General features: G+C 40.5%; 2 protein-coding genes across 2 annotated transcripts; one reads left to right on the top strand and one right to left on the bottom strand.

Moving 5' to 3' along the window:
- Positions 1-124: 124 nt before the first annotated feature.
- On the bottom strand, positions 125-5,779 carry yipf2 (Yip1 domain family, member 2). Its single transcript, XM_058412201.1, has 9 exons — positions 5,532-5,779; positions 5,287-5,340; positions 4,072-4,226; positions 3,916-3,996; positions 3,755-3,842; positions 3,520-3,636; positions 2,400-2,566; positions 1,080-1,262; positions 125-610 (listed from the first exon to the last, which is right to left on the bottom strand). Exons 2-9 carry the CDS (start codon positions 5,309-5,311, stop codon positions 509-511), a joined length of 918 nt encoding a protein of 305 aa, XP_058268184.1. The 5' UTR covers positions 5,312-5,340; positions 5,532-5,779; the 3' UTR covers positions 125-508.
- A 638-nt stretch (positions 5,780-6,417) lies between these two features.
- timm29 (translocase of inner mitochondrial membrane 29) lies at positions 6,418-8,173 on the top strand. The gene is made up of 2 exons (XM_058405917.1): positions 6,418-6,567; positions 7,330-8,173. The coding sequence occupies exons 1-2, from the start codon at positions 6,480-6,482 to the stop codon at positions 7,989-7,991; spliced, it is 750 nt and encodes a 249-aa protein (XP_058261900.1). The 5' UTR covers positions 6,418-6,479; the 3' UTR covers positions 7,992-8,173.
- Positions 8,174-15,333: the final 7,160 nt, after the last annotated feature.

Below are 15,333 nucleotides of genomic sequence, written 5' to 3'. Positions count from 1 at the left end.
ATAACACAAACAATGACCAGTGCAATGAGCTAAATGTTTTACTTAGGATTTTTTTTTTTGTTAAATTTGATTCCAATACCATTTTATCACATTTTTTGATTTCAGCACATTATAGACTGTTGAATTGTTTGTCAGTTATCAAGATGAAATACATTTATTCATGTTTGCTTTTTGTTTTTAGGACAGCAAGAAATTTCCATATAATTCATAAAGAATAGCATAAAGATTCACACCAGAATTTCATACTGTATTGAATAGTAACAGGGGACATATCATGTTGAGTAGCAGTTTCTTCATCATCCAAGCACAGAGACATCCAAATCTCCCACCTTTATATGAGTAATACATTACAATCTGAGTAAAGATTTCCCTTCCGGTTACCCAAAGTAATTCTAGTCCATGGCAGCTGAAGTTATCTCCATCTCCATATTGCTTTTGAGCTGTTCAATCAGTAGTGCGTCAACAAATAAAGGGGGTTTTCCCCCCTAACCCGATCTCACGTGGCTGGTTATTTGGGTTTGCTCGGAGTGGTCAGTGCTGTGAGATTCAGGTCCAAGGGCGTCAAAGCGTCGAGCGAAGGGTTTTCTGCTGCTGCTTGGAAGAAGTACATCTGAAGCAGAGAAGATCAAATACATTACAGTGAAGATGGGTGCCTGTGAGCGTTTATACATAAAGTCAAAACAGATCTCATGGGCTGAAACCAGACTCCAACCAGAATGCAGGTTTCCCAGTATAAGTTAAGTGAAATTTAGTCTGAAGTCTAAAATGACTTGCAGACTGACTTCTAATGTATAATCTATTATGCATATGACCAGCCTGCATTTTGCATTAACACTACACCATTCAGTTTTAATGAGAAACAGATTGAGACAGAATTTTTCTGTCGTCACTCTCCAATCTAATTTTCATCACCACAGGGAATTGTTAGAACATTGTTAGAATGTGTATATATATATATATATATATATATATATATATATATATATATATATATATATATATATATATATATTATACATATACACACACACTACAAGACTACTACTTGATTCTACTTGTAGTTATATGAAGTATATCACCTTGCAACCAATGGCTAGCAGAGCATGGAGCAACACGATGGCCACTATGATGGTGAAAGCTGTTGTTTTGGTGTCATCACGAACCGCTGGCCAAAAGGTGATGACCAAGACAGAGCCAGAGACTAACATGGCAATCAGAATCAAGAGCCACTGCAGCCAACCATATGGAATGCTCCATAATATCTTAAAACAGGATAAATAGGGGAAAAGGTTCAACAGTAAGTCATTTTGTCATAAACATACAGAACCTTCATAACAAAATGTACCAATTTAGTCAAAAAAATAAAGCAATCACAGGTGGAGGTCTGAGAAAACCTGCTAAATTCATGAAAAATGTTTTGACCAAAAGTTAGCTTTTCTGCCAAGAGTACTGTCACAACTTTCTGAATATTACATCATACTTTTTTTTTCTTTTTTTTTAATCAAAATGATGAAATTCAAAGATTTCCTTCAAGCTAGTTTGGTCTGTTAACATCAAGGTTTAACTAATGTTACTTGAGATGTCGGACAACCTCGCTAATATACCTATACCCATTGCAAAATAGGACATAACCCTCATCAGTTCAGTTTGTGAATCTATTTGTCAGACACTGGCCTGATGAAAGACATTAACACTGAGAAATTTGATGGTTTTTCACACTCTGCACGTTGGCTGCCGTCCTAATCCGAGTGTGATTGTTCCTCCAATCATCACAAACACACATGCAGAACACAAAACAACTTTTTTTTTTTCCTATTTCAGAGCTATTATGTGTCTGCATTCTTGTTTAACTGCTCCTGTATGTTTCCTACTCCCCTTATCTGAATAAGTCACTAATAAGAAACTAATGACGTCATTGGCTAAAATACACGTACAGGTTATTTTACTTCCTGAACAAGTGCAGAGCTGAGAACTTTCACAGGAAGCACAATGCGGCTCCAACGCAACCAAGGTTGTCTCGGGTTCGGTATTAGGGTGCACTTCCTGGTCCACATGAAAGTTTTCACATGAGTAAAAAAAATTTCCTATGAGCTGCACTTTGTTTTAGAATAAAGTGAAAAGCCTCCTTAGTCAGCCTAACAGAACTGAACGAATTCATCAGAAATTATTTCTATCACATCAAGTATGAGCAGAGATCAGTGGACTGATTTTCACCTGCTGACAGAGTGCATCAATTCCTTTTATAATTCTTTTAAATTTAGAAGTTTAGTTGACACACATCTATACATTTATAAATATCAAATTAGATCCAAACGTGAAGGGCTTTCCCAGGCCACCACACAGCCACAGTTTCCAAGTGATGTAGAGGCTCTAATGGGATTGGCAATGGTCAGACTTACCGAAGTAGGAATGTAAATGAAGAGAGAGTAGCCATAGACACACACCGTCTCCAGAAAAGAGTAAGCACTCATCTGTCGTGCAGTGCTCTGTCGCCAAGTCATGAAGCCCCACACAGCCAGTGGTACGAGCCATGCATACAGGAACACAGCGAGTGCTGCGATTGTCACTGTTATAAATTTTTAAAAAAGGCAGATTCAGTAGCTTACAAATCTGTTCTTAATGTGAGTGATGGAGGAAAAAAAAACAAACAAAAAAAAAAAAACACCACAGGCTATATCTAATAGCCTTTAAATTGAAGTGGATACGTTAATAGGACAGCTTAAAGCGCTTTTCTGCTGTGTAAATTATTTTATAGATTTCACCCAGAGAATGCCTTTATTTTAGCCACTGATTATCGGCTAATTAAACAGACACTCTGTTTAATTTATAATAGAAGCACTCTGGTATTAATCTTATTGTTTTGAAGAGAGAGACAACTTTCTCAGTAATGGCCAACTTCCATTTTATTTTGTGAAACAGATCTCGCTTCAAAAGTAGCACTGAACTGCAGCTGGGACTTCCAGAGATCCATCTTCATTATGAAGAAATGAATGTTAACAATAATTACACCACAGCAAGGTTGAATGCACAAATTGAACGTAATGAATCCAATTCGATCTCGAACAGGTTCTGATGGAGCTTAGATCTCGTGTGAAAGCAGCGCTGACGGTAATTCCGGCTATACGGCAAATCACGGCTTTATATTAATGTGCACGTTCTAATGCGGTGTACGGACGTGTGGTGGATACGCCGCGCTGTCTCAGGCTCATAATAAACGGATTTAAAATGTTATTTAACAATGTAAAATAAAGACATTGATTTGGTTACATTTTCTGTAGGGAGTTTAAGCATTTTTTTTTAAAGAAGTCTCCAGTGTAAAGAAGTCTCACAGTGTAATCACTGAGTGTTTGCCTTATTAACTATGAGAGGAAAGACATAATTGCTAGGACAATCGACAAAACATTAGGTCATAGGAAAATAATCAATAAGAGTGTAGTGCTACCACATCATATCCCAAGGTATTCATAATATTAGAATTTTTTACGCATGTGGAATATTCTTCCATCTGATGTGTCTTACCTCTGTGGAATTGTGGTCTATAGTGATAGTGTGGGTCACCCTTATGATTCAGAAAGGTAGAGAGGTTCCCACTAATGGCCACAGAAAAGACAAGAGTCACACATATCCAAAATGGCCCTGTGAGAGAAGAAAGCATTACGTGTACAATGAATATTTCATCAAAGTCTGCATTTGGGTTGCAAATGATTAGAAATGCTTGAATAAGTAACAGAAGAAAATAAGAACTGTTCCTGACCATATAAATCTGGGTGACTGCGAATGTGATGTTTGATGAAATTTCGTCCTGGTAAAGGTAGAAGTGACCCTCTGATCCTGTCCAACACCTAAGGAAAGAACTGTTTGTTTAATTCAAGTGTAAACAAATAAATAGATTAAATTAATCCCAATGTTCGATACCTGCATGGTATCCACATCGAAAAGCGACTGATAGTATTCAAATGTCCAGAAGCCACTGGTTTGCTTCTCACCTCCGAGTAACTGCAATCAAAACAATACAATAAGCAATCACCATATAGTACGTTAATGATGTGTGAATTGTGATGGTAAACACACCCCCGAGCTCTCCTGCTGGTTCTCCTCATCATCTGACAGGTTCAGTCTGACATCTGAGGAAGACGCGGTGGCTGCACCGGCAGTGGCAGGAGCGTGGACGCTGATTGTGGAGGCACCCGGGTCAGCAGACAGGAGATCTGCAGCCTCCTCGAACTCTGCGCAGGTCAAGAACATACAGCAAAGAAGGTTTATAGCGACACTACCAGTCATACTAAGGGTTTCTTTAGCTTTACTCTTTTTCATTGTGTATAGGACACATACAAAATTGATTATTGTTATATCTGTGTGGAGTTTCTTATGATCTCCCTGTCTGTGTAAAAGGTTTCCTCAGGATTCCCAGGTTTCCTCCCACTGTTCAAACAGATGGACTGGCTACACTACAGTTGCCTCTAGGTGTCAATGTAAATGAACAGTGAAGTCCAAAGGTTTCTAAATTTTCATTACAAATCATGTACTACAGCTTGAGTGAATCTTTGAATCATTGACATGAATTTCAGATTTTCTTAGTATTTTGTAGTAGTTCGTCCTCTTTTGTCGTTTTAATGACCGCAGTCAAACTGGCATGGACTTATGGTCCATTTTAGATCAAATCCATATGTTCAGAGTGTCGTCTAAACACATGCTTCAACAGAACATCGTCAATATAACATATTTGCTTATATTTAAATAGGGGTATAGAACAGTGTATAATGCAGAATGTTGAATATTAAATATTCAAACACACAGTCTTAATAACTTGATTGTACACTATAATGGCCAAATGTTTGTGGACACCCGAGCATCCCTTTCCAGATTTAATCTTTGCTCTTAAAATAGCCTCCGCTCTTCTCTGAAAGAAGGCTTTCCACTAGACCGTGGGAGGATTTGTGTTCATCAAGCCACAAGAGCATTAGTGAGATACCGATGTCAATGAGGAGGTCTGGGGTTGGGTCAGTGTTCCATTTCATCCCAAAGGTGTTCGGTGGGATTGAGTCAAGAGTCAGGGCTCGAGTTCTTCCATGCCAAACTTGGTGCACATACATAATCCTCGTAGACCTTGATTTGTCCACAGCTGGAACAGGATTGTTAGTTCCACTGAATATCACTGTGTACCTCCAGCTTGGTGGCAACAGTTTAGGGAAAGCTAACATATGGATGTGATGGCCAGGCGTTCCCAAACCTTTAGGCATGTAGTGAGTGTTAAGAGCAAACCGCTGTAACTAATCCATCACCCACCTTGAAACTTCAGCTCATCAGCCATGGTGTGAGATCAGGAGTCTTGAACAGTGACTGTGAAGAAAACATGGTGCTGTCACTGCACTGATGATTCAACATGATTCAATAGACTGTACATGACACTATTAGATTATAGCGAAATAGCAATCTATCTCCTACAGAGAATCCAGTACTGTTCTTCCCACAGAATAGCTTTGATTCATCGACCTGAAAATGACTTCCATTGTAGATAAACAGTCACCAACCTGATAAGAGGAGCAGCCAGTCCTCCCAGCAGACCTTTAATAACAGCTCGTTTAAGTGAGAGTCAAACCTCTCGGTCACAACAGCAACAATGACAGCTAAGCATTCATAACTTCAGAAACTAAACCTAAAACACGAAATTAACCTTAGGAGTAAAGTAGTGCCACTTTATAATAACGTGGGGTTTAAAGATGATCCTGCGCGTGCTCCACGTCATCGACTCGCTGGTACAGTTCCTGGGGATCAACACATGGTCACGTGACTGAGATCAGCGCGTGGGTTTCACGGAAGGACGCACTTTTTATACAACAAAACATAATTTAGGTCAATTATAAAGTTTTATACACGTTATATATATTTTTAAAATATAAATATAACAACGCATTAGATTTAAAATGATATCCATTTCGCGTGCTGAATTCTAGGAAATAAATTACGTGTATCGGAATATTATCCTCTTACTCACAAATAATTGAAATTTTATATTTAAAAAAATAATTGTTAAAATAATTATATTTCTTTTTGCCAAAATTTCTTATTTTTAATAATTACAAATATTTTAATTACTTAATTTATTTTCTTATAGACATAATGTAATGTGATGTGTACACTTGAGCTTGCATTCTTAGACTTTTTCTGGAAATTTGTAAATTATGACCACATTTTTTCTTGCTATTTTGTTGTTGTTAAATCAGTAAAAAAATAAATAAAAATTAAAATACAATTTGGTGCGTTTTGCCAACAGAAAAACATGCAGTAGTTTTTCCGGTTCAATGTAAGTCATGACCCTAAAAATGGCTGAATTTCAAACGCTTTCTTACTCCCTTTGTATGTGCACTATATATCCTGTAAAATCAATAGCATGTGTACCCTTCACATAGCGCCCTTGATGTCCACCAGATGGCAATTTGGCTCTTATCGCGCATGCGCGCTGTGGTTGAGACGGTAACATGGCTGCCTTGCGGAGATGGTGCTCTACTGCAGTTGCTGCCACAAGCAAGGGTACAAGATGGGAGAGACTGCGAAACAGTCGTGCAGGTGAGCTGATTAACTAGTGGCATAGCGAGGTTTATTTTAGTATGTTTAAATATATTAAAAAATGTGTTTCTGTTTTCGACTGCCTCCCTGTCTGTGTGTCACCATCATGCACAATTATGTACTTTATTCTCATCGTAAATTGTTGCTCAACAAAATAAACCTAATTCTGTTGTAACTGAATGTAACTCTTTTCAGTGTAGTCACTTACCTGCTATAACAGGTAATCTTTTAGTGTTTTACAATCCATTTAAAGTCTCCCTGAAATCAAAATTGGTGTTCCAGAGCTTTTTCGTTCCTGTCTTATATTGTTTTGAACAACAGTATGATAGTGTATCTAGAAAAAACAACAACAAGGTTTTAATTTCAATTTTTTTTTTTTGGTAATTTTGTACTTATCTTGTTTTCCTCCAATCACATGCTCTCTAGGAAGTGTATGTCCCGCCCCCAGAAGCAGGTCTTGCTCTACAGCAGCAGCTCGGCAGCAGTAAACACGGCTCATCAATGTGTTTTTAGCCTTTTAGACAGAACACTTTTACCTACTCTAGCTATCTGTTCTTTGGGAATAAGTGGTTAGACTTTATTTATTTGCAAGAGCAAAAAAAGTGTGTAAGTTGTGTGTCAGGACTTGGGGTGTGACATCTAGAACACTTGTGAAAACTTGTGTAAATCAGTCAAGCACTTCATCACTCTGACACCCTGGTCAATTGCAATGTGTGTAAATGACTTAAAATCTGCTGAATCTGACCAAAATCTGTTTGGCAGGTGTGTGGTGCCAAAGCCTTCTGAGTGACTATAAGGAAGCGTGCCGTGAAATATTTGTTGGAGCGTATGAACGGCCTTTCAAAGCCAGCTTTTATGTGGCCTTGCTTGGAGGTACGTACACCTGTTACTACACCAATCCAGACAGCACGTCTTTCGAGTCCAGAATACTAGAGACCTCCAACCAGCTTGCCCTCCTCTCTCCGTGGATCCGTAGCGGCACGTCGGACGGGCATGTTCAGAACTTGGCCAAGCTGCGCAACGAGGGCCGTTTGCGATACTTCAGCCTGGGCATCTTCTCACTGTCCTACGTGGCAGACTACGACCCTGAGTCCAGCCTCTATGAGGCACGATGCTCTGCGCTTTCTGTGCCCTGGTCACAGTTGCGTGAACGTGTGCTGGATGTAGGTTTCGCAGGGCGCTGGTGGTTGTTGGAAAATAAAATGGAGAACTATGATATAAATGAGGAGGAGTTCAAGCATCTGTCGCCTGCCCTGCTGACCACAGCACCCCCTACAGCACAGGAGACAGAGAGAAATGAGAGACTGCACCAGGAGTCCTGGAAGGCTCTGTTGATGGAGGGAGAAGAAGAGATGGACAGTATGAAGATAAGTGAGGAGGTAACAGGGGAAGGAAACAAGAACAGTTCAAAACCGGACATTTAATGTGTTTTATGTGTTGTGATGAAGAACAATTTCTGATTTAGACCCATCAACATGTCATCAGTGAATTTGTGTGTCAGCCTTGAAGGATATTCCTGAACTCTATTTATTGTGATTCTGGAGCAAAATGTAAAGCTGCCTATCACATGTTACTGTCTGAGAAAATGAAAATCATTGACACCTTGCTTTCTGTTCGCTTGTTTTAACTGCTAAAATGATGAGTAACTACATTCAGTTTATTACATACACCTACTTTCTGTTTTCACTCATGGAATACATTTTTTTCAGGAATACACTGACTGTGGTAAGTCTGTTGCTCCTCCCACTTTGACAGCTCCTCCTTTTCCCCATCCATCAATGCCATTGAGCAGAAATGATTTGCCTGGTTGGACTTTTCTCAGCATAGTGTGACTCTGACATTATGGTGCAGGGGCATTCAAGTAAAATCTGGAAAGGTCCAGTTACAACCACGATGGTCATTTTTAAAAAACAAGTCACTCATTTGTAAAATATCTTTATCAATTCAATATTAGCATTGATTTGCTGAGATACTTTGCTATATATGTAACCTGAACCAGGATCTGCCAGTTGAGTGTGTGTCTGTTTGTGTGTGTCTGGGTGTAGGTAGGGGTGTGTGTGTCTGTAGGTTAGGGGTATGTGTGTTTGTAGGTAGGTGTGTGTAGGTCTGTAGGTTAAGGTTATGTGTGTGTGTGTGTGTAGGTACATGTACACACATACACAGCAGCGTTGATGTAATTTAACGCAAACTGAGATTGAGGAAAGGGTGTGATATGCACTATTTTATCAGGAAGCATAAGTATAAATAGGGCTTCACAAATCAGCTGAGGCAAATAAACATTAAGAGCCTTTACTTTTAATAGAGGCATAGATTATGTCTCTGTTCGTAACTAACCAGAATATTTCTTAGGCTTGCTGGAACATCCATATTACAGACAAACAGAGCAGGGTTGCTGTAATTTTTTATAGAGCTAATGAAGACCTCGATAACGATGAACACAAATAGTGAACAGAAAGTTATAATCGCCAACTAAATGTGTCTAGTAAAATGACCAGTAAGGCCCCCCTCTCTCCCCCTCTCCCTCCCTCTCTCTCTCCCTCCTTCCACGTCATTTCCTTTAACTTCACTGGACACTTCCATGTCAATAGTTATACAGATGAGGCCTTTTCATACAACCAGGATAACAATATTTGGTCTCGTTTTTTACAATCTCCTTATTTCATGTGATTATTACCTTTCTATTTGCCGGTCAGATATTTGCACAGTTTACATCAGAGATCATTTTAAAACAGTTGATTATAGACAGCTTTATTTAAGCTTTAATTCACTGTATAGTCTTAAACAGTCTTGAAGATCCCAGAAATGTATCTAATGAATTTAAAAGATCCTGATTTGGCATTTTGTAATAGGTAGCAGTTGATTGAGAGTATCCCAGTGGCTGACGGTGTCTTCTTGCCCTTGACATCATGAGAAAGTTTAAGCAACTCAGCCACAGAACCACAGATAACATCATGGACCTCTATAAGTCTGGTTCCTCCTTAGGAGCCAGCAGTTTTCAGGCACCATGAGCAAACAATTGTATGCAAAGATATAAATTCTTGGGACCACACTGACATCACATCATTCAGGAAATAAGCACAATGAACTTAAACTGTTAAACTGAATCCCAAGACAACGACAAAAGAAGCTGGTGATGTTGCAGGAATCAGGTACCTGATTATGTACATACATGATGAGTAAAAGAGTATTACATTACCATGGTCTGAAAGGAAGACCTGTCTATCTGCTCAGATGAAACACAAACTGTTTCAGTTGTCAGTGGAAAACGAGTGAGACATTTAATCTGCAAAATACCATCTGTGAATCCTGGGGGTGGCAGCATCACTGACTTTAAGCACAGCTGTAGCAAAACAACTTTAAGACAACAAAATGCAACTATTGCTGTGGCCTTCACAAAACCCTGACCTGAATCCTATAGAGAAAAAGCAGTATTGAACAAAGAGGCTCTGCTGTGACCGAGTGACACCAATGATCAAAAACTCCAGCACACTGATTCAAGTTCAAGCAATCAAGGTAATGCTACTAAATACTAACAAAGCATATGTTCTTTTCTGGCACACGAAGAACCTGAGAAATGGTCGTAATGTTTGTTCTCTACAGCAGTTCTGCGGTGAAGCAGACATTTTTCTTATCCTTAAAAAGAAAAAGCTATTTCCTTTGCATTAAAGCAGGTACTCCTTTTGTTGTTTGCTCCTTTCACTAAAAAGTCACAAGTTTATTATGCTTTAGATCCGATACCTCTTGATCGGAATTCCAGGAGAAATCCACTGGCTGTAATTTAGTCTTTGTGCAGCTTCCATCATTTATGCTCACACACAGCGTTTTCAAATGGTGGGTATTGATCCTGTGGCCCCTCATGCTGCGTTGGCTCTTATTTCTGATCACTATCCGATCTCCCGGAATGGATTGTATATCCTGTGATCCTGCGGTGAACAACGCAAACTGAGATTTAGGAAAGGGTGTGATGCACGCTATTTTATCAGGAAGCATGAATATAAATAGACCTTCACATCTCAGCTGAGGCAAATAAACATTAGAGGCATAGATTATTTCTCTGTTCATGACTAACCAGAATATTTGTGAGGCTTGCTGGAACATCCATATTGCCTTGTGCGTTTTTTTTTCCTCCCAGTGGAATACACGTTGTCTGGCTATAGCTTTCCCTAACTCCTTGTAACCTTATCCCACTTAGGCATGGCAAGAAACCCGCTATAATGTGTCCAGTGATGTCATTAATGCACTTTTACAAAGTGTCTTTGCTCATGAGCTGAAATCCGTTCCTTCAATAATCATAACACCCTTCCTAGTTAGTCCTGTTTTTAGTTAAATTAAAGCTTTCTACTGTTTTTGCTAATGATAAAGCTATGATCCAATAATGAAACATTTTACGTAGCTGGTCAAAGGAAACTGCAGACCTCTGGTGCTTGTATCCGTCTCATCTCATAATTTGGAAATGGACAATAGACAAAACCTTTCTAAGGCAGCAATCACTCTGTAAAACACACAGCTCAATCATAGCCCTTTTAAATGCTGTCTCTAACCTGCTTCATTTCCTTCAGCCAGACTGATCTGAGATAACGCTGCAGCAAAGAGCACTGGGAAACAGAAACAAGGGGTGTGTTGATAAACTCTCTAGGTATAATGCACAAGTATTTTTGCAAAAATTTATCAGTAATCATTCAATTGACTGCAATAATAATTTGCACTGAGCTTCTCTCCCCCACCTCATGCTGCCTTTGCCCTATTGACTATTGACCACCACTCTGTCAAATATGTCTCAGTAGCCAACGCTTAGATGGATGTGGATGTGGCTGCGACTGCAGCAGAGGTGGAGGCTAATGAGTGGTCAGTATGGCCCAGACACTGCAGGAGAAGGTGGGTCAGAGGTCACTGGGGATAATATTGGGATTAGGGAAAAGGTTAGGGGGGGTGGGGGGTGGCATTGGTCTGCCCATGGGTTTGACCTCATTCATTCTCTACCTTCTACCACAGCATACATATGGAAAAAATGCGATGGAAAGGAAATACTGTTTATTAAAATGTGTGAAAAAGCAGTGTAGGTCCAGCATTGTTACTGTGAAGATGACTGAAATGCTTTATTTAACTTCAGTTAAAAAAAAAAAAGATTTGTAAATTTTTTTATTTATTTTTTTACAAGAGAAGCAAACCAGTGTGCATTCTTTTATTTTGGCTAGGAGGTGTTACACTAGACAGTTTAAAATAGTTAAGGTTTTGGCTCAGAACTGAAAGGGTTAAATGTCTGCTGCACAGTGGGAGGAAAGTGTGTGTGTGTGTGAGATTGAGAGCACAGAGGATAGTTAGTGAGAAACAGGGAGGTATAAATATAAATGTCTGTGTGGTGTGTGAAAAATTTTGACGATGGGAGAGAAGGCAGACTGAGCATGCATACAGACAGAGAATGAGAGAGAGAGAGAGAGAGAGAGAGAAGGGTGGGGAAGAGGGTGTCAGAGAAGGGGGAGGGAAGGAACGAGAGAGAGAGAGAGAGAGAGAGAGAGAGGAGGGAGAAGCGAGAAGCAGAGCTTTCACAATTTTCATTCAAACTGACACAGCCTGCGTGTCCTGGTTTGCACTTCCCTCCCTCCCCCTTCTTTCTCTGCCTTTCCCTCTCTCTCTCTCTCTCTCTCTCTCTCTGTCTCTCTCGCTCTCTCTCTTTCTTTCATATACACACACACGCATGGAATCACCAGACAGTCGTACAGTTAAGTTTGCTATGAGGAGGAAGGACGAGACCACATAGGTCAAAAGCCTCGCTTGGAGCGGAAAGAAGAGTAAGAAACGTGGGATCAGAAAAATATGGTGATATTTTAAAAGTGGGAAGGGAAGCAAAGAGGGGGCAGAGTTTTAAAATAGTAGAAAGAGGGACCCAGCGAGAGAGCGGGGGGGAGAAAGGGAGGGATATGCTGAGATGGAGGAATGCAGGGTTGGAACGACAGAACTCGACGTACAGAGAGAGAGAGAACAAGAGAGCAGGAGTCAGACTGGGTGTATACATCTGAGCTCTCTCACAGGGGCTAGAAGAGGGTAAGTACATTTTACCTCATACATTTCTTCTTGTGCTTTTTTTTTTTGTTCCTTGCTCCTTGTATAGGATTGAAACTCTTGTCATTTATTAAGAATAGAAAACCAGTGTTGGGAGCTCCAGCAGATTTTACATCAGGATGCATTGTCATGCCTGGAGGCGGCTTTTTCCGAAACCGGACACAAATTTGATGTGACGTTGATGACAAGTGTTGCTTATGTGTTCAGACAATACTGCGAACAGAGGCTAATTTGATGTTATCCGCAAAGGCATGCATGAGCCTTGTATCTGCATGTGTTTCTATGCTACTTAGCAGCTTGTGGACATATCTGGGACTCATCTGTTCTTTATAACATTCTCCATGACTTGCAGTGATCAGTGCACTTTTCACATTTTTCAGTGAATTATAAAGACTTACTCTTTATAGCTTAGGCACTATTGTGTGTGTGTGTGCGTGTGTGTGCGTGCATGTACACATGCCAGGCCGAGGAGGTGGTATCAGTCCCTGTGTAAGTGAACAGCAATTTGATTAAAGTATTGATCTTGTCTGGGGCAGGTAGACGTAACCCAGACGATGAGGGTGGGTGGGTCGGGAGGGAAGGTTTCTTGGGGGAAGGGGGCATCACCGGTCACTGATCACATAAGGACAGACATGTTTGTCAATAACTGTCGTTCATCCAGAGTCAAACTACTCTCCAAGGTCTGGTCTGACATTTCAACTACACAGAACTTTTTCTTTGCTATCCAGATTAGGACTAGCCAGTTCATTCAAATTATGTGAATTTATCTAGTGCGTGTACAATTCTGGGAAACTCTCTGAGTGTGGCCATTCTGAAAAATGCCTGTTCCTCCCTTGAACTTATTCACCACAGGGTCATGAGTTCAAGTCCCAGGTGGAGGGGGGCGGTTTGGTCTGTCTCGGTAGGCTTATTCTTCCTCTGTGACCCTTCCCCCATGTATTTCTGCACCTTGTATGCTCAGCAACGGCTGAACAAATACCATCGTGTAGCTGCTCACGCTACTTAATTCACTAGCTAGTAAGTGAGCCGCCTTTCTTTAACGTGCAGAAAATATATTACACATGATTTTACAAATGTGATTTCTTTTAATCCTTCTGTATGCACGTGTGTGTGTATGTGTGTGTGTATTTTGACCATGCTGAACCTGCAGAAAGAAAAACGGATGGTCACTACCAGACAGACCCTCTTTCATAGGAAATGAGACCCTTTGACCTTTGCCAATCATTGTGTCTGGAAATGCAAAGCCTGGAATCGATCAATGCCCCCCCTTCCTCGCCCAGACAGACATGCACTCTCCACCTCTGCTCCTTCAGCTCCCCAGTCCTTCCCTCCACCCCCTTTCCATTTTTGTCCTCTCTAGCTAACAGAGTGCCCCCTTCCCGTTTTCCCGCTCAACCCCTGGCCCCTGCGTTGCTCCCTTCCCCCATAATCAGATAATAGATGCCAGAGTGCTTATGTTCAGTTTCTTGCTGCACTTGGTCACTCTACATATGACCATGCCTCAGAAGATAGCGTTCTCAATGTTTAGAATCATGCTCTGAACCCTGCTGGCGGGCCAGACATTTTTGTGAAGAATAGCTGCACCCTGGTAACATGCTTTAAATATCAGTAAGACTGTTGCATGTGTAAATTTTGCATCATCATAATTTCTTTGGCGAAAGTGAAAGTTAGGAGAGTTGCGGTGAACATTCAACGCTGTCGGTGAGTTTTCAAATGAGAGAAACCATCGAGTGTTGAGTGTACCCTGCTTCTCGAGCTCACACCTACCACGCAGGCCTTATGTGCATCACACGTTATATGTGCAGGAGGCTCTTTGCTGCCTACCCGGCCAAGAAAACTGCCCTGTGAAAGCATCTCTGACAGTATCCTAGATGAAGTGAATGACGCTATCCTTGCTCTCGGTTTATGGTCCCGATTCACATTCATTGCTGTCGGTGGGTTTTTTTTCCAGGATGACTCGCCGGACAATGAATGAGAACTGTGGACTTTTGTTCCAGCTCATCACGCTATCTCACAATTTTTTTTTAAACGCTTATGAACTGATCTGTTCATATTGTGTTTCACTGTATATGGGTGAAAAAAGTAGGACAACAATAAATAATAAATTCAAGAGGAAAACTAAACTAGATGTTTGAATTGTCTTTTTTGTTGTTGAGTTGGGAAAAATGTACAAATAAGTACAAACAGTGTGTCCATAATGCAGTGCTTTGGTGCAGTATTTTTCTGCTTGATCCAACAGTTCTACAAGACTTTGGAGGTAACAACATATAACAGTCAATCACACTGATCTGCCAGAAGCATGAAGCCCAAACAAAGTGTCAACATCACTGACACGCCATTGAGGACAGTGGAGAACCAGAAAGGTGCTATATTTTTTTCTTCACAAATGCTGAATAAAAGGAACTGCAAGCCTCCTCTACTGTCGCTAACATCGTGTGCCAATGATGCGACCACTCCACAACCTCTGAACAGCTCCTACACACAGGATTAGCATCAGGACACGCATACTCAGCTCTACACTCTCACAAGAAAAGGACCCACGCTACAGCTTTTCTTTATTGCTGTAGTGATGAACCATTACTTTAACATGTGAATGAATAATGATTTAAGGACCACTCTAATAAGCTACTTCATTGTACACCTCATGCACACAGGCAACCCCACCGCAGTGTTCAAGAAAAGGGCAATTTGTTACCTTTAGTTCTG

Source organism: Hemibagrus wyckioides, linkage group LG02 (assembly GCF_019097595.1).
Source record: "Hemibagrus wyckioides isolate EC202008001 linkage group LG02, SWU_Hwy_1.0, whole genome shotgun sequence".
Taxonomy (NCBI): Eukaryota; Metazoa; Chordata; class Actinopteri; order Siluriformes; family Bagridae; genus Hemibagrus; species Hemibagrus wyckioides.
The sequence above is the reverse complement of the archived record's forward strand: the minus strand, read 5'-3'. Positions and strand labels throughout refer to the sequence as shown.